This window comes from Corella eumyota, chromosome 1 (assembly GCF_963082875.1).
Source record: "Corella eumyota chromosome 1, kaCorEumy4.1, whole genome shotgun sequence".
NCBI lineage: Eukaryota > Metazoa > Chordata > Ascidiacea > Phlebobranchia > Corellidae > Corella > Corella eumyota.
In genome coordinates, this window is record NC_137490.1 from 23,530,075 (window position 1) to 23,550,654 (window position 20,580).

Here is a 20,580-nt window from a genome sequence, read left to right on the forward strand (position 1 = left end):
ATGCAGGAGAAAATAAAAAAAAAATTGTAAAAAAATAAAAAAATTGTTGAATATGGAAAGAGGTGGAATTATTTTTGTACATTGCCCTAATCTTCCCCTGCACTTTTTTTTGTATATATCTTTATCCTCGATGTGGGAAAGTCGAATGCGCGACTTAAACATAAAGTAACATCAGTCCCCCGACCCAGTCTCGAGTTGCCTGTGGCAATTTGGAATATTATAGATTATAATTCCTGATAATGATGCTGCTGATTAAGTGCTGGCTCAGCAGGAGTTTATACCGTTTATAGCGCCTTACTTAAGCGCCCTACAGCATGAGATCAATGGGGATTGAACCCACGACCTTATGGTGGTGTAGGAAGTGTTCTTACCACTACACCATGCTGCCGGCTTTAAAGTCATTCTTGCATCATCCCTGGACCTTTAAAGTCATTCTTGCATCAATTCCGCCGCACATTTCACGTTTTTATTAACGTTTACATATGGTCCCACACTATCCGCATCCGTCAGCTCGTTGCCCGTATTTTAGAATTTCAATACATGTCTAAACCTTAAATATTAACCGTCACCATAAAAGCAGCTGTTTCTGATTGTTTAAAAACACTCAACAATAAATACTTTATTACCTAAACAATTAGGAATTCAGTTATGTTTACTATTTGTCCAAATAATGTTGAAACAACGACGTATTCTTTAAAAGCTGGCCAAACTTTGCACGTGCTGTACAAAAACAACTACAATCACGTGACCTGCTGGTTCAACAGCTGTTGTTACTATATAAATAAAGTCACAATTTTTCGTGGCATATATATTCTTAAACCAATATTACTGTAGAATCAATTGTAATAAGCCTATTACAATCTATTCTAAGTTTAAGCTAGTTCAATGTCATTGACCGGACACGTACAACAATTATTCTCATTACAACGGGCGTCAACTTTAAACAATGCACTCTAAAATCGCCCTTAACGAGAATTAGCCACGTAACCTGTACGTAGAAGGTCAGCGGCTTTACAACAAACGAACTTTTATTGCCTCTCGGTTTTGGTCGTCATGCCGACATAAAAACTTAACGAGTTATGGTTTAAGTGGCGAAGCGATGAGTCGCCCTGATTTGTGCTTAGTCGTTGCTGATTTATCCTCACGGAGAGTAAGCAGGGGTTGTCTCCAACCTGAGGTTCTTCTCCAACTTTTGAGGAAGAGAGAGATTCCCTCGATCCTCGTCCTCAATAAAATCGACCAAATATCTCACCGTAGCAACGTGTTTAACATCATAGAGAAGACAACCTGTGGGGTTGTGGACGGGAGACCTTGTGGGCACCAAAAACCCAAATCCAGGGTCCTAACCCCGATTCAATTACCGCCACTCAAGAGCGAAGTGATCGAGACAATTACAAAAATTGATCGCACAAAAAGTCCGGACGAGATAAACACCGAAAATAAAACTGAATTTAAAATTTTAAACCAGCTACGACATCATTCCGGTTGGCCGGGTTTTAAAGAGGTGTTTGTGACATCAGCGCTTAAAAATGAAGTTGTTAACGAACTCCGTGATTACTTGCTCAGTGAGGCACGACCAAGACAATGGCGTTATCATGATCAAATGATCACTGACGTCACACCTTTTGATTTACTCCAAGACATTATGAGGTCATCAATGCTCGATAATTTACTTCATGAAATCCCGTACTTGACCCAAGTTCGGATCTCGTACTGGAAAGAAATCGAGGATAAACTATTTGTGACATTCGATTTAGTTTGTAGTAAAGTCAATCATGCACGAATTGTTAACCGAGGTCGGAAATTGTTGATATTTGGGGCGAAGAAAAGAGTTTATGAAATATATAACGGAGAGATTGAGATTTATATTGTTGTTTATCATAGAAATGAACCAATTTAAAATTTTAAAGTTTTTGTGTTTGTGTCAAAATAAATTTATTGTTTATCGTGAAAAGTGAATCAAAAATAAAACAAAATTGTGAAAATTAGTTATTCCTATTAGTACAAATCCACAAATAAAACAATTTACAAAAAAATATGGATTTAAAACAAAATTAAACTAAAACAATTTAAGAAACAAAAACCAAAAAAAATAAGTTTTAAAAACTTAAATTGTCATTTGAAGATTCCTGTTGTCATGGTAACCTTAAAGCTTGGTTGCTGGGCAAATCTGAAGACCTGGTTGCTAGGAAAGGTGATTGAGGGTTGTTGTTGATCTTTCTTGAATGAAGTTGATGGGGAACTCCCTGGGGGAACCACCTAAATGTAGATGTGTTACTACTACACCAACACCAAAAATATTGCAACAAATATTTAATAATTAATCTCAAACTGGTTACCTTCAACAAACATCTTCAACCTCATAACACAGTAATATGAAACATTGACCTCTAAAAAAGAAAGTATTTTGTTATTTCATGTTTATTTAGTAGTTTATATAGAGCTGTGCATAGTTAATAGATTAACTAAAACCCTGGTTTCTTGTTCAACTTAGTTAACCTAATTTCATTGAATATTAGTTCTTAAGTGATATTAAAATTAAAAATTATTTGTTTTATTCAGGGTTATAAATTAGTTATTGCTTTAAAATAAGGTCAGTTTATCCAATATTTTAGAAAAAATCACAAAAAAATAATGTTAATAAAAGAACCAACTTTTTAAAATGAATTAAAATAACCAGTCTTAGTATTATTGTCAAAATAATATAAAAAACACCAGGTTTACACAGTTTTTAAATACTAAACATAGTTAAGTAAAAGCCAAATGTTGTTTAAAATAATTTTTTTATATCACTTCATCGATGTGGGAAGGTCAACTTCACGATCCAAACATAGATTTACATTTGTTACTCCAACCCAGTCTTAAGTTCATTTTCACAGTTTGCGATATTATTAATTATAATTGCCCAATAATTATGCTGCTGATTAAATGTTGGCTAAGCAGGAGTTTAAATTGTTCAAAGCACCTTTATTTAAGGCAGCTACAGCATCAGGGATCGAACCCATGACCTCATGTAGTGTAACAAGTAATCTGACTTCTACACCACCCAGCCGATACTTTAAATATAAAATAATAATTAAATTACCAACTTGGTAATTTCAACTTCTAGAAATTTTTTGTTTTCATAATGTGAGAAAAACTAAAAACAAAAATATAAATTGTTGAAAGTTTTTACCAATAAATAAAATAAACCTAAAATTATTACAAACCATTAATTATCAGTTGTTAAAAACTATAAAGATACAAGTTAAATTACGATAATAAATATTAAAGATAAAAACCTTTAAATCATGATTGTTGGAACAAGGGGGTATTGTGATGTCATCAAAGTTAATAATTTAACCTTTTAAATAAACCTTAATACCTGAAATACATAATCATCGTTAATTAAAAAGAATTAGATTATATATAAAGCACAAAAATTGCCGAAAAACTAAACAAAACATCAACTTTTTAAAATATTAGCGAGTAAATAATTATTATTTGCAAACTTGAGCATTATATACACTATATTTAAACAATTTATACTCAGATATATAGAAAGATAAAAGTACATCAACATTTAAAAATAATAATTAGGAATAAAACAAACTAAATATAAAAGTTAGAACAAAATTATTTAAATCATGTTTTTAAAAATTTAATGTTCCATGATTCATTGTTAAATTTAAAGCTATTATGACATCACTAAAACCAAGTTAGTTTAAAAGAACAAAATTAAAATCAATTCTGAAGCAAAATATTTAAATAACTTTTTTTTAAAGTAAAAAAACAAAATAATATGATTACTTGAAATATTTTATAATATTAAAACAAATTAAGTAAGTTTAATACTTTCAATTCTTAACAAAATAATTTAATTTTTTTTTTGCTTTAGGTTGATTTGGAATTTTTTATTTCTGTTTTACATAGCTCAATGCCTGAGGTGAGAACTGAAATGTTTTCCTTGTTTTTCTCAGTTTCTGGAAACTGTTCGTTCATATCAAGTGAGATCTGAAAGTTTTTAAGAGCTTCAGCCTTGTTGTCCAATTGAAGGTTGCATTCACCAATCCAAAAATAACGATTCGCAACATCACTGCTTTTAGTTGGATTTTCATTAATTTGTTGGTGGATTTCAAGTGAAGTTTGGAGATCAAATAATGCTTCTTTGTATTGACTGAGGTTATATTTACACAATCCAATCCAATAATTACAATTAGCAACATCACTGCTCTTAGTTGGATCGTCACCAATTTGTTGGTCGATTTCAAGTGAAGTTTGGAAATCAGATAATGCTTCTTTATATTGACTGAGGTTATATTTACACAATCCAATCCAATAATTACAATCAGCAACATAACTGCTCTTAGTTGGATCATCACCAATTTGTTGGTGGATTTCAAGTGCAGTTTGGAAATCAGATAATGCTTCTTTATATTGACTGAGGTTATATTTACACAATCCAATCCAATAATTACAATTAGCAACATTACTGCTCTTAGTTGGATCGTCATTAATTTGTTGGTGGATTTCAAGTGAAGTTTGGAATTCGGATAATGCCTCTTTATATTGACTGAGCTCATATTGGCATTTTCCAATCCAATAATGACAATTAGCAACATTACTGCTCTTAGTTGGATCGTCATCAATTTGTTGGTGAATTTCAAGTGAAGTTTGGAGATCAGATAATGCTTCTTTATATTGACCAAGCTGATATTTACACAATCCAATCCAATAATGACGATCAGCAACATTGCTGCTCCTAGTTGGATCGTCATCAATTTGTTGGTGGATTTTAAGTGAAGTTTGGAAATCAGATAAAGCTTCTTTATATTGACCGAGCTGATATTTACAATTTCCAATCCAATAATGATGATTAGCAACATCACTGCTCTTAGTTGGATCGTCATCAATTTGTTGGTGGATTTTAAGTAAAGCTTGAAAATCTGATAATGCTTCTTTATATTGACCGAGCTTATATTTACACAATCCAATCCAATAATGACGATCAGCAACATTACTGCTCTTAGTTGGATCGTCATCAATTTGTTGGTGGATTTTAAGTGAAGTTTGGAAATCAGATAATGCTTCTTTATATTGACCGAGCTTATATTTACACAATCCAATCCAATAATGATAATCAGCAACTTTACTGCTCTTAGTTGGATCGTCATCAATTTGTTGGTGGATTTTAAGTGAAGCTTGAAAATCTGATAATGCTTCTTTATATTGACTGAGCTCATATTTACGCAATCCAATCGCACAATGACAATCAGCAACAACACTGCTCTTAGTTGGATCGTCATCAATTTGTTGGTGGATTTCAAGTGAAGTTTGGAGATCAGATAATGCTTCTTTATATTGACCGAGCTTATATTTGCAATTTCCAATCCAATAATAATCGTCAGCAACATCACTGCTCTTAGTTGGATCGTCATCAATTTGTTGGTGGATTTCAAGTGAAGTTTGGAAATCAGATAATGCTTCTTTATATTGACCGAGCTCATATTCGCAATTTCCAATCAAACAATGATTATAAGCAACATTATTGCTCTTAGTTGGATCGTCATCAATTTGTTGGTGGATTTCAAGTGAAGTTTGGAGATCGAATAATGCTTCTTTATATTGACCAATCTGATATTTACAATTTCCAATCCAATAATGACACTTAGCAACTTTACTGCTCTTAGTTGGATTGTCATCAATTTGTTGGTGGATTTCAAGTGAAGTTTGGAGATCGAATAATGCTTCTTTATATTGACCAATCTCATATTTACAATTTCCAATCCAAAAATGACACTTAGCAACATTATTGCTCTTAGTTGGATTGTCATCAATTTGTTGGTTGATTTCAAGTGAAGTTTGGAAATCAGATAAAGCTTCTTTATATTGATTGAGGTTATATTTGCAATCTCCCACAACGCAGTAAGAATCAGCAATATCAAGTTTATCTTGTTTGTATAAAGCATTACTTGTAGTTTGGTTAAGATTTGTTTGATAAAGATGCTGGTTTGCCCAACTTATGGCATACTTATAATTTTGTAAGAAATAACATGTTACTGGAACCAAATCTATTTCAGGTTTTGATATTTTGTCCAAATCGAAGATAAAGCGTTGAAATGTTGAAATTATTAGAAAATATTCCAAGAGACTTTTCATTCCGACTAAGTCTATAAATTTACTTTGTATTTCTGATCGTTGAACTGTATCATCTTGTGATTTTTTATCCATGTAAACTCTTAATCTTGTCTCACATGCAACAGCGATGGCAAATTTAAGATTACAACCAACTTTTTTAGTTAATTTATTATCTTCAACAAGACCTTCTAGAATGTCAAAGCAGCAGGCACTTTTAATGTCATGAATTTTACCAATTGCTGAAACAAATAAAGTTGAACTTCTGTAAACCATTCTTTTAATGTTTAAATTGGAATCATTTTTCAACTTTTCAAATTGTGTTAATATGAGAAAATCATCTTCATTTTTAGTGATTTGATCTTTAACCGATGATAAAAATTTTTCGCCGTCCAACAATCTGATTTCCTTATCAACAAAGTTCTGAAATTGTTAATATATTTGTTGACTGCCAGCAACAAAACATGACGTCATTAACATATCAGCCAAGTGGTAACCATTCTTAATATCCTCATCTGACCCAATAAAACTTGCCATTTTGCTAACTGTTTGAATTAGTTCCAGTGTAAATGGTTTGTTTTCTGTTTCAACTTGTCTTCCTAGTGGAGATTTACAAGCATGTGGCATCATTCCATCGAAAGAAATGCCAAGAGGTGTAACGGCATCATAAAAGTTAAATTCAGTTGGATCCCCACTATTTAAACTTGGAATATTAACAGCAGGAAGAATAGTTTCTCCAAGATTAATCAAAATGATTTGAAAGATAACAGCAAACCACCTGAAGTATTCCATTATTTCCTCTTGCCTAATTTCGAACAAGTCTGTAATATTGTCATCTAAAACTATGACGTTTTCAAAGTCAGAGTAAGGAGTTATTTCCCTTCGTGAAAGTGAACCAAGTCCCACTAAAGCATATTCACATGGGGGATTTCTCATTATTTCTTCACAATACCCAGCAAGACGTTTCATAATCTCAGTATAATCTTCACTTATTATATTCTGCAGGTTGCTTATAGCCTCAACTTTTTCACTTTTAAGTTTTGTAAATTCCTCGTTAGATATGTCTTCAGGAATCTGAGGAATGGTTTTAAGTATATCATTAACCTTGTTTCTCATTTCTGCAACATCTTTAGCAATTTGTTTAGAATATTTAATTAAATCTGCTTTTGGCAATTTTGCATTTGCAACTTTAAGTAATTCAGAGCAAAATTGACGAAGATCTTGTTTAATTTCTTCCACATTTTCAGGATTTCTAACAATAGCTGCATTTAGTAAAGCTGCACTTTGAATTAACTTAATTTTGTCAACCTGTTGTAAACCTTCAGTTTTGTAAATTAAACCAAGTTTATGGAAAAGTTTTGCAGATTGTTTTTGAAATTTTTCTTTTCCATTTTTGTCACAAATTTGTTTAAGTTGTTCAATAATCTCATCTTCTGTTTTCATTGTTATGAAATAAATTTATTTGTTTGTTAATCTATTAAAACATTAGTCATAAATAATGTTATGTTTTTATTTAAACTTTTGTCTTTGTAGAAGGGCCTGTGACCTTTCTACAACCTTGTTTTATATAATAGTTTAATTTAAAAAAATAACTAAAAAAATCTTGATAACATATATTATCGAAAATTTTTAAACTAAACACAGCTCAAAATCTTGTAAGAAACATTAGGGTGTGTTTGCGGGCCTCTAACTGCAATCTAAACAATTTATTAACTACAAAATATTACAATTTATTTTTCATTATTTTAAATTAAAAAAAGCTTGAAAAACTACCCATTGTTAATTTTAATTTGTGCATAAATAAGAAAAGCTTGAAATCTTATAACAGCATTTATAACAATAATAATAAATTTGCTTTGTTGTTGTGCAAAAAAGATTTAATTTCCTTAAAGCACAAGTGCAATGTAAATTCAAAAAAACTGTTTTTAATCAACATTTTGATCAGAAAAAGTCTGGTTTGTTCTAGAAACTGCTTTTCCTGTTACTAGATACGCTAAGCCCTATATTAGTGCAGCTTAAAAAATATCGGAAGGTATTTGTATCAAAACACAAATTGACAAAGTAATTTACCCACATCTGACAAAAAACAGGTGAAAGAGAAGCTTCTAAGGACTAAAGTGTAAGAAAGTCAGCACGAGTTGTTATAACTAAAGTTTAGAACCAGTAGAAATTTATACTCCAAATTAGCCTTAGAACCTGTAGAACTAGAAAAACTGTCGAAAGGCAATAAAGGGATTTTATGAAGAATTATATCAATTTTATTTTGTTTCCATAAAGAGTTATTTGTAGTAAAATTGTAGCCAGGCACTTTGGCCTTTCTCTAGTATAATTTTTTGCAGAATTTAGAAAATTTATTACCAACAACACATACTAAGTACCACTAAAGAAAAAAATAAAAATTTGATTAATTCACTAATTGATTTAAAAAATTTAAAAGAAAGAAACGTAATTAATTCACTAATTAAGTACAACATATAAAATTAACAAATATTTTAGTTTAAAAATTATACTCAAAAAGTTTTTGTTATAAATCTTCTTACAAAGTAATAAATATAATTCAAATTGACTGCCTTCAGGTCCCAAGTTTCAACTGAAGTAAACTCATTTTCTCTTATCTTAAATAGTAATTAAATTATATACAAATAAAGTTAACAGAAAATTATTTTGATGAATTCATAAAACAAAAAGATGAATAGCTTTTCAAGGTAGTGTAAATTATTCGTTTTTAAGTAAATAAAATAAATGAAATTACAAATTAAATTGTTTAATTAACAATCAGATAATTAAGACCGGCAGCGTGGTGTAGTGGTAAGAGCACTTGCTACACCACACTGGGTTGAAGTAACTGATGTTACTCTATGTTTAAGTCGCGCATTTGACTTTCCCACATCGAAGATAAAGATATATACAAAAAAAATAATAATAAATACTAACTTGTAAAAATATATTGAAAATTATTTGATATCAGGTTTTTTAAGTGAAATTTTGCCAATATTTAAAGATTTTTCACAAATTTTAATGCTTATAAATTTACCTTTTATGTTTCTACTTCTGTGTGTTGTTATTATTATATTTGTTATATTCTGTTAAATTTCGTGTTCTTTTTTTCTATGTATTTGATTATTGTTCCACTTCTATTGCAATACTAACCTATCTGAATTTAGGTTTTATAATCATTCTGTGATTTACTTTATAACCATGACCAACATATTTTTAATAATAAGTTTTCCAATTACATGTTTATATGTTGTTACCATGAATCATTGTTTTTTGTGTCCATTTTATAAACCAAACTCTACTCACAAACATACAATTAAATCTTAACAGCAAGAAAGTACAAGAATAACGAAGAGGCATTTTAACAATAACTAAACCTTAACAAACCTGAAGTATATTTCTTACCTGCACCCTGCACTTAAACTTAACTGATTAAACCTTAAATTATAAAACTTGGACTTTTACAACTGAGTGTACAAACAAACTCTTAATAAATGGACAATTTATTAGTTAACATAACAAAAAATCTTTCCAACATTATTGTTTGTCAATGAGTGATATTAACGAGGTTGCATAAGCTGAGCTACATAAGTAAATATTAATATCAACTTTTTGTTTAACTTCAGACTGTTGTTGTTTGTTTTCTATGAAGAAGTAAAACCACCCTGAATAATGATTGTGTAAGCCAGCAAACAAAAGGATTTGACTTTTAATTATTTTAGGCGATTGTTTTAAGCTCTGTCTAGTTTACACTTAAGTGCAATATTAAATAAAAGTAAAATTTATGGCTTATTAAAGTATAAGTACAACTTAGTTCCTGCATTTCAATTTAAATTATCAGAAACATATTTTTACAATAAAAAATCTAGTTTTTTAATTAGTCCATTAAAGATATTTTTAAATTTAGCTATACATGAAAAGGTCTAATAACATTTACTATTAATTATTAAGTCTACACCCACTTACTCATACAGTAAAAACACATAAATAACTGGACCCAACTTGCGTTTAAGTTCATTTTGTGTAGTTTTCTTGCAAGTTAAGTAAAAATTCTCATAAGTTTAAATAAGGTATTTCCAATCTAAACAAAAACATTTAATTAAGTAAATTGTCATAATTAAAAATTTTAATTACAAAACATTTCAAAATTAATACTGGTTAAAAGTTGGCAAAGATAAATGAAAAAAAACAAAATTTGTGGACATTAATTTTATTAAGTTTTTACATTTTAACACTTTCCACGATATTAACAGCAACAAAACAACACAAAAACCACAAAACTAAGGTAAAATGTGCACAGTTTAAATGTAGAAAAGACAAATATTTACAGAAACAAATGTAAGAACAAAAATATTTAAATTATGTTTCGTTTATTTGAGAAGAAAAACGTAAATTTAATTTTTTTTGTGCAAAATAATTTTTAACAATTTTTTTTCCATAAAACTTTGTTTGAAGTTGGATTCATTTGAACTTGACCTTTGGCTAAAAGGTCAAGTGCTTTAGGGTAAACTTCATGCTCCACTGATTTTACCCTTTCTTGTAATGACATCACTGTATCGTCATAGTAAACAGGGGAAGTACCTTGTGAGATAATTGCACCAGCATCCATTTCTTGCTACAAAATTAAAATATTTTTGTTTATCTTTAAAATACGAATTAATATATACTGGGTTTGATTCCCACTACTAGCAAGTCATAAAACCTGAGGCCAGCAATTAAAATTAAGCTAAAGTTTTATTTAACACAAAAAAGTTTAATTTCAACTTAATTAAAATTAAATCCAAATTTATTAAAGTTTTACCACGACAAAGTGAACGGTGCATCCAGTGACCTTGACCCCGGCATTGAGAGCTTGTTGGGGGGCGTTGACCCCCTTGAACGAGGGTAAAAGACTGGGGTGAATGTTGATCACCTTCCCCACCCATCTTGATACAAACCAGCCTGAAAAATTTTAATATTTCAACTTTAAACAATACAACCAACCACTTTACCTTATAATAGTTAAGACATAAGGTCCTGGGTTAGATTCCCACTGCTGGAATGTTGTAGCATTTTTTTGTAAGTCCTGAGGTCGTGGGTTAGATTCCCACTGCTGGCATGTTGTGCCTTCTTTACGTAAGTCCTAAGGTTCTGGGTTTGATTCCCACTGCTGGCATGCTGTAGCATCTTTAGGTAAGCCCTGAGTTTGATTCCCGCTGCTAGTAAATATAAAATCTTTAGAAAGCTTAAATTTTGAGGTTCTTAGTTAGATTCCCACTGCTGGCATGTTGTAACATAACTTTGGTTCTGCTTGGTTTTACCAGCATGACTATTGTAATATTTAAACGAGACAACTTAACTAAAGTTTGTTATTTTAATTTAAACACAACCTGATAAAAGTCTCATGAACCCGGCCAGACAAACAAAATCAATATTTTCCTTCCTCAAAATTTCATCCAAATCTTGATCAAAATCTTCCCTAGTTTTGTATAATTTGTGATCCAAAAACTAGAAGGTTTAAAGTTATTACATTTTCAAATAAAAGGAGAGTTTTAAGAAGGGTTTTAAATTAATGATTTATGCAAATTGATAAATTGAGCAATCACCACAAACCTTAGTTTTGATCCCAGCCTCTTGTGCTCTAGTGATTCCTTGAGCTTTGCACTTGTTTGAGATGACAAGAGTGATGTTAAATGAACATTCCAGCTTGGTTTGGTGCTCAATTAATGCTTGCAAGTTGGTTCCTAAAAATGAAATAACAATATTGATGTGTAAAAGCTGACTTTATGACATAAACATAACACCCTTTTCAAGAACACTACAGCATGAGAGCAGTGGGGATCAAACCCAGGACCATCTGTAGTAAAGCAAGTGTTCTGACCACCACATTATTTATTAACATACTTAGGTACGAACTTCTAGGTTTGATCCTCACTGCTGGCATGTTGTAGCATATCTGGGGTTCGGATTTAATTTCCAAAACTAGCATTTTTAAACAAACCAAACTTTTCACCCAACAATTATCAACATTATAAAAACTTAATAAGTTTAAAAACCTGATCCCGAGATTAACACAGCAACATTTTTCCGTTCACTAACTTCATTGTCCTTAAATAAAAACAAATATTTCAAGTTTTATTTTTATTTTTATTTACTCAAAATAATGAAAACTTACTAAATCCTTATTTGTCACTTTATATTTGGCAACCCTGAGTTGCTGAGCAAAGTTGGAAACCCTGATTTGTTGTTTTTCTTTCGCGACAACTTTTCCGATCACCATCGCCCGACAATTGGTTAAATTATCTCTACATTTTGTTAATATTTCTTCAACACTAGATGGGGTTGTCACAATGCACATTCCAATTCCACAGTTAAAAGTTCGAAGCATTTCATCTAGGATGTCATAATGTGATTTAATTTTGGTTTAAAAGATTTTTACAACTGTATAACATCCCAAAGTTATTTATTAAGACACAACTAATAATTATGACATCACAAATAATTATGACATTACAAATAAGTATGACATCACAACTAATTATGACATCACAACTAATTATGACTTCACAAATAGTTATGACATCACAAGTAATTATGACATCACAATGATTATGACATCACAAGGAATTATGACGTCACAAATATTTATGACTTCACAAATATTTATGACTTCACAAATAATTATGACATCACAAGTAATTATGACATCACAAGTAATTATGACATCACAATGATTATGACATCACAAGTAATTATGACATCACAATGATTATGACATCACAAGTAATTATGACATCACAAGTAATTATGACTTCACAAATAGTTATGACATCACAAGTAATTATGACATCACAATGATTATGACATCACAAGGAATTATGACGTCACAAATATTTATGACTTCACAAATATTTATGACTTCACAAATATTTATGACATCACAATGATTATGACATCACAAGTAATTATGACATCACAATGATTATGACATCACAAGTAATTATGACATCACAATGATTATGACATCACAAGTAATTATGACTTCACAAATAATTATGACATCACAAGTAATTATGACATCACAATGATTATGACATCACAAGTAATTATGACATCACAATGATTATGACATCACAAGTAATTATGACTTCACAATGATTATGACTTCACAAATATTTATGACATCACAATGATTATGACATCACAAGTAATTATGACATCACAATGATTATGACATCACAAGTAATTATGACATCACAATGATTATGACATCACAAGTAATTATGACTTCACAAATAATTACGACATCACAAGTAATTATGACATCACAATGATTATGACATCACAAGTAATTATGACATCACAATGATTATGACATCACAAGTAATTATGACTTCACAATGATTATGACATCACAAATATTTATGACTTCACAATGATTATGACATCACAAATATTTATGACTTCACAAGTAATTATGACATCACAATGATTATGACATCACAAGTAATTATGACTTCACAAATAATTATGACATCACAAGTAATTATGACATCACAAGTAATTATGACATCACAATGATTATGACATCACAAGTAATTATGACTTCACAATGATTATGACATCACAAATATTTATGACTTCACAATGATTATGACATCACAATGATTATGACATCACAAATATTTATGACTTCACAATGATTATGACATCACAAATATTTATGACTTCACAATGATTATGACATCACAAATATTTATGACTTCACAATGATTATGACATCACAAATATTTATGACTTCACAATGATTATGACATCACAAATATTTATGACATCACAAGTAATTATGACATCACAAGTAATTATGACATCACAAGTAATTATGACTTCACAATGATTATGACATCACAAATATTTATGACTTCACAAGTAATTATGACATCACAACGATTATGACATCACAATGATTATGACATCACAAATAATTATGACTTCACAAATAATTATGACATCACAAATAATTATGACATCACAAGTAATTATGACATCACAAGTAATTATGACATCACAATGATTATGACATCACAAGTAATTATGACTTCACAATGATTATGACATCACAAATATTTATGACTTCACAATGATTATGACATCACAAATATTTATGACTTCACAATGATTATGACATCACAAATATTTATGACTTCACAATGATTATGACATCACAAATATTTATGACTTCACAATGATTATGACATCACAAATATTTATGACTTCACAATGATTATGACATCACAAATATTTATGACATCACAAGTAATTATGACATCACAAGTAATTATGACATCACAAGTAATTATGACATCACAAGTAATTATGACATCACAAGTAATTATGACATCACAAGTAATTATGACATCACAAGTAATTATGACATCACAATGATTATGACATCACAAGTAATTATGACTTCACAATGATTATGACATCACAAATATTTATGACTTCACAATGATTATGACTTCACAATGATTATGACATCACAAGTAATTATGACATCACAAGTAATTATGACATCACAAGTAATTATGACATCACAAGTAATTATGACATCACAAGTAATTATGACATCACAATGATTATGACATCACAAATATTTATGACTTCACAATGATTATGACATCACAAATATTTATGACTTCACAATGATTATGACATCACAAATATTTATGACTTCACAATGATTATGACATCACAAATATTTATGACATCACAAGTAATTATGACATCACAAGTAATTATGACATCACAAGTAATTATGACTTCACAATGATTATGACATCACAAATATTTATGACTTCACAAGTAATTATGACATCACAACGATTATGACATCACAAGTAATTATGACATCACAATGATTATGACATCACAAATAATTATGACTTCACAAATAATTATGACATCACAAGTAATTATGACATCACAAGTAATTATGACATCACAATGATTATGACATCACAAGTAATTATGACTTCACAATGATTATGACATCACAAATATTTATGACTTCACAATGATTATGACATCACAAATATTTATGACTTCACAATGATTATGACATCACAAATATTTATGACTTCACAATGATTATGACATCACAAATATTTATGACTTCACAATGATTATGACATCACAAATATTTATGACTTCACAATGATTATGACATCACAAATATTTATGACATCACAATGATTATGACATCACAAATATTTATGACATCACAAGTAATTATGACATCACAAGTAATTATGACATCACAAGTAATTATGACATCACAAGTAATTATGACTTCACAATGATTATGACATCACAAATATTTATGACTTCACAAGTAATTATGACATCACAACGATTATGACATCACAAGTAATTATGACATCACAATGATTATGACATCACAAATAATTATGACTTCACAAATAATTATGACATCACAAGTAATTATGACATCACAAGTAATTATGACATCACAATGATTATGACATCACAAGTAATTATGACTTCACAATGATTATGACATCACAAATATTTATGACTTCACAATGATTATGACATCACAAATATTTATGACTTCACAATGATTATGACATCACAAATATTTATGACTTCACAATGATTATGACATCACAAATATTTATGACTTCACAATGATTATGACATCACAAATATTTATGACTTCACAATGATTATGACATCACAAATATTTATGACTTCACAATGATTATGACATCACAAATATTTATGACATCACAATGATTATGACATCACAAATATTTATGACATCACAAGTAATTATGACATCACAAAGATTATGACATCACAAGTAATTATGACATCACAAGTAATTATGACATCACACCTGGATGAATATTTCCAACTTGAGCCAACCAGACAAAAACTTGAGGAACTTTCCACAAACTTGCATCAATCTCACAACTAACATTTAAGGGTAATACCCTGGGGAGATTCCCCACAATCCCACCCCCTGTGATGTGGGAAAGTCCCTTAATACCGCGGGTTGACCTCAAGATAGGGAGAAGTTGTTTGTTGTAGATTATTGTCGGGGTCAAAAGTGATTCACCTTAAAATATTTCAATAAATTTAAAGAGGATAACTCTAAATGCAAAAAGAGGATAACTCTAAATGACCTTGGTTTTTGATAATTCAAAGTCAGCAGCTTTTTTGTAAGAGAACAGATAAAGTTATATGCATACTTTTTTTAAATATAATTATCCTCAATGTGAGGAGGTCGAAGGTCGACTTTATAACCCTAGAATAACATTTGTTACCTCCAGTCTCAAGTTACCTGTGACCCAGTCTCAAGTTACCTGTGGCAGTTTGGGATATTAACAATTATAATTGCCCGATAATTATACTGCTGATTAAGTGTTGGCTCAGCAGGAGTTTATAATGTTTATAGCGCCTTACTTAAGGGTGCTACAGCATGTGAGCAGGGATCGAGCCAAGGACTCTATGGAGTAAAGCCAAGTGTTTTAACCACTAAACCACACTGCCGGTAAACTGACGACTACAGAAACTAGTTCAACTAAAATTTCAACAAATTAAAAGATAAACGAACCTAAACTTAAACTTGGATCAAACAGGGAAACATTGTTCAAACTTCGCCCACTTTTCTCCACAACTCTTCTTACTAAACTAAACCCGTTGCTATGCAACCCTGATGATGTCACACCTATGATGACATCACCAACTATGACATCATCAATGCGAGGGAGGGGGGAATGAAGGGATTTGTCGTAAGCTCCAACACAAAACCCAGCGAGGTCAAAATGTTTGGGTTTGTACAATCCCGGCATCTCGGCTGTTTCACCTCCTTGGAGACAAAATTAATTTAAACAAAATAAAAATATTGGAAGAATTTAAAAATGTTCATCAACAACCAGCAAAAAGGTTTAAATAAAAAACCATTAGAAAACGAAGAAACTAACCAATCAGAGCACATCCTGCCATCTTACACCCCTCCACAACCCCCCTGAGAAGCTCAGTGGTGTCCTCTAGTGTTAACTTTCCACAAGCAATGTAGTCGAGAAAGAACAATGGCTCGGCATTGTGAGTAGCAACATCGTTGACGCACATAGCAACCAAGTCGATCCCAATTGAACCTAGTTTGTTCATTTCTTGGGCAATCTGGAATTAATTAAAAATTTATTAATTAATAAATTATAAAAATACAAAGTTAAATCTATTAATAAAAAAAAACTTAAAAAGTCGAACCAATAATTTTGTTCCGACCCCATCTGTTCCAGCCACCAACATTGGGTTGTTATAACCCGCTTTTTCAAGGTCAAATAGCCCCCCAAATCCCCCAAGACAAGGACTGGAACCCCCCCTTGTGGTGGTTTTAACAAGAGGGGCAATTATGTCAATAAATTTATCCCCATTCTTGATGTTTACTCCACTTTCTTCGTATGTTAATTCTTTTTGTCTGGTTAATAATTTTAAAAGTCAATTTTCTTTTGAATCAATTTAAAATGAATTTTGCCAAAACAATAATTCTTAAAATACCACTTTTAATTTATACTGAAGACAGTTTAACAACAAATACCAACTTGTTAAATTTAATTCCTTTTTCAGCAATATCACTTCGATAAAATCCCCCCTCAAACTTTATCCCCTTTACCCCTTCTAAACCAAGCTCTTTGCTGTGCTTTAGTGACACTGAGATTGTTGCTATCGTCAACACTCTTCCACCAGAGGTCACAGTTTGACCTTCAGGAGTCAAGGTCGTACCAGCCTCAAAGGTTAAAGTTGAATCAGAATTTGGTTGAATTCCTAAAAAATATAAAATTTGATTTTTTTCAAAAATTAGAAACTTTGATTAAATTTAAAAGTAAAAAGTATGACCTTGAATTAATTTTCCTTTCTCAAAAGTTTCTGGATAACCTTGACTTGCCATCACCGTGGCAACAACAAACTTGTTTGTTTCAAATATGACATCACAATGGTTTAGGTTGCCGTCCACACAAGATTGAAAGATTTTAAACAAATCACTTTCAAGTAATGGAAGAATGACCTTGTGATGTCATAAACCAAATATTAATTAATTATTTTTAATTAATAAATTTAAAAAATATTCACCTGACACTCGGGGTCGCCAAACCTGCAATTAAACTCCAACACTTTGGGGCCCTCTAGTGTTAGAATAATCCCAGCAAATAGAACCCCGACAAAATTAGTTAACCCAAGGATTGTCGGGGTTAATATCCGATTGAGGATAAACTGTTTTGTGGCCTTGTTGACCTTGAAAACAAAGTTTATTTTTAATTAAATATTTTTTGATATTTTAATTTGTTAAAACTTCAAAATTACTTGTGGGCAAGACCCGTAAGCTCCCATCCCTCCGGTGTTGAGTCCTCTATCGCCATCTAGTGTTCGCTTATGGTCCTGAACGATCGGCATCATTTTAACAGTGTTGCCATCACAAAAACACAAACAGGAGAATTCCTCGCCTAACAGTAACTCCTCGACGATAATCTTTGAACCAGCGTTGCCAAATTTTTTATCCTTTCAAACCAAAAAATGTTTTTATTAAAAAAATGATCTAAAGCATAAAAAATTAATAAAAAACACATTTTTGTTTACTTTTAAAATGGCGGTAACAGCGTCACAAGCATCTTGTTTGTTGTTTGCAACAACGACTCCTTTTCCACCCGCTAATCCACTCGCTTTCACCACTAGGGCGGGGTAAAGAGCATTGTTTATGTGGTCATAAGCTGGTTCTGCCTCAGTAAACACCTCATATTTTGCAGTAGGAATTGAATTTTTTGTCATAAAATTTTTGGCGAAAACTTTGTCGGATTCAATTTGAGCGGCAACTTTATTTGGACCAAAACATTTTATTCCTGAAAAAAGTTTGTTTTTTAGTTTTATATTAAAATATTTTTGAAAATTTTTATCCTTGATTAAAAAAGGCTGACTTTTTGTTTGTATATGATCCTTATCCTCGAAGTGGGAAAGTCGAATGCACGACCTAAACATAAAGTAACAACAGTTACTCTGGCCCAGAATTGAGTTGCCTGTGGCAGTTGTGGATATTATAGATTATAATTGCCTGATAATTAATCTGGTGAGTAAGTGCTGGCTCCCAGCGTTACAGCATGAGATCGGTGGGAATTAAACCCATGACCTTATGTAGTAAAGCAAGTGTTCTTACCACTACACCACACTGCCGGTCAAAGTCCATACATAATTGTTTTTAGAATTATCCAAAACATAGAGTAACATTTGTTACCCCAATCCAGTTTTAAATAAGCTTTATCAGTTGTGGATATTATTGATTGTAATTGCCCAATAAATATTTTGCTGGTTGGTTTTTAGCTCAACAGGAGTTCATACCGCTTTATAGCGCAACTATGTTAACTTGCTTATAGACGGTACAGCATGGAGGTGGTAAGAATTATACCCAGAGCCTCTTGTATTAAAGCAAAATGTTTTAACTCAGCAATATGCTGCTGTTGGCTTCTTTAGAATTAATTTACGGACCAAACAATTAAATTATTTAAACCAAATAATTGAACAAACCATTTTTCCCTAAAACATCAACGATTCCATCGGCCAAATAAACCTCAGGTCCAACCATGACAAAGTCGATCAAGTGCTCTTTACACCACCTAGCAGTTAAGGAAAAGTCGTTCAAGGAAAGGTTAGGTGGACATTCGGTGATCTTGCTTGAAGGGTTTTGTTCTAAAAATTGTTTTATTCAAAAAAATGATTTTTACAGAAAAAAAAACTAAGCTCTTTTAGCGTCGTCCGCCAAGTTTATAACACGCAAAAAGGGGAAATTTTAATAACCCTACCCTAATCTTCTCTTGTACATTCCACCCTTTTTGCATTTATTATTTTAGTACTACTTGCAGGCGGATGACGCTAATAGAGCTCCAAATTTACAATATAACACTACGATAACAATTAACAATTAACTTTTTAAAACACCAAAACTTTAATTTTATTTAAAATTAAATAAAAACATTTTTGTCCGAAACCTTGTTTTTTGGTTCCAGCGTTTCCAGGAAAAACATAAATCACCCCCACAAAAAGTGACTGATCCAGTTTCCATGCCAAACAATGCTCTCTAGCGCCGCCACCAACCACCAAAACTTTTTTCATTATTGAAAATTTGTGAAAAGATTTTATAATAATAATTTTATTTTAAAACTTATAAATCTAAAAAATAATTTTTTTTAAATTTTTGATGAAAAACATATTAAACAACTGGCCTGCTGGTTACAGCATAAGAACTATTACAGTGAACAAAACATTTTAAATCTCTGATTTATAGAAAAAAGCCAGACAATTAATAAAACAACTATTTAATTAAATAATTAAACTCCTTGCAGACTAATTAAAAAAATTAATTAAACCTTTCTTTTTAGTTTAAAATAAATGCTCAAAACTCTAGAACTTACG

The 20,580-nt window shown here is 31.0% G+C and overlaps 2 protein-coding genes across 2 annotated transcripts; one reads left to right on the top strand and one right to left on the bottom strand.

Annotated features, from left to right (window-relative positions):
- The first annotated feature begins 1,099 nt into the window (after positions 1-1,099).
- Positions 1,100-1,900, top strand: LOC145742586 (GTPase Era, mitochondrial-like). The gene has a single exon (XM_082560366.1). The coding sequence runs from the start codon at positions 1,100-1,102 to the stop codon at positions 1,898-1,900; it is 801 nt and encodes a 266-aa protein (XP_082416492.1).
- Positions 1,901-10,419: 8,519 nt separating this feature from the next.
- LOC145743351 (trifunctional purine biosynthetic protein adenosine-3-like) lies at positions 10,420-20,307 on the bottom strand. Its single transcript, XM_082561295.1, has 17 exons — positions 20,157-20,307; positions 19,696-19,857; positions 18,757-19,016; positions 18,484-18,678; positions 18,253-18,414; positions 18,019-18,187; positions 17,724-17,946; positions 17,389-17,599; positions 17,103-17,301; positions 16,733-16,987; positions 16,013-16,234; positions 12,266-12,483; positions 12,147-12,198; positions 11,704-11,834; positions 11,481-11,598; positions 10,913-11,052; positions 10,420-10,726 (listed from the first exon to the last, which is right to left on the bottom strand). Exons 1-17 carry the CDS (start codon positions 20,278-20,280, stop codon positions 10,532-10,534), a joined length of 3,036 nt encoding a protein of 1,011 aa, XP_082417421.1. The 5' UTR covers positions 20,281-20,307; the 3' UTR covers positions 10,420-10,531.
- Between the last annotated feature and the right edge of the window lie 273 nt (positions 20,308-20,580).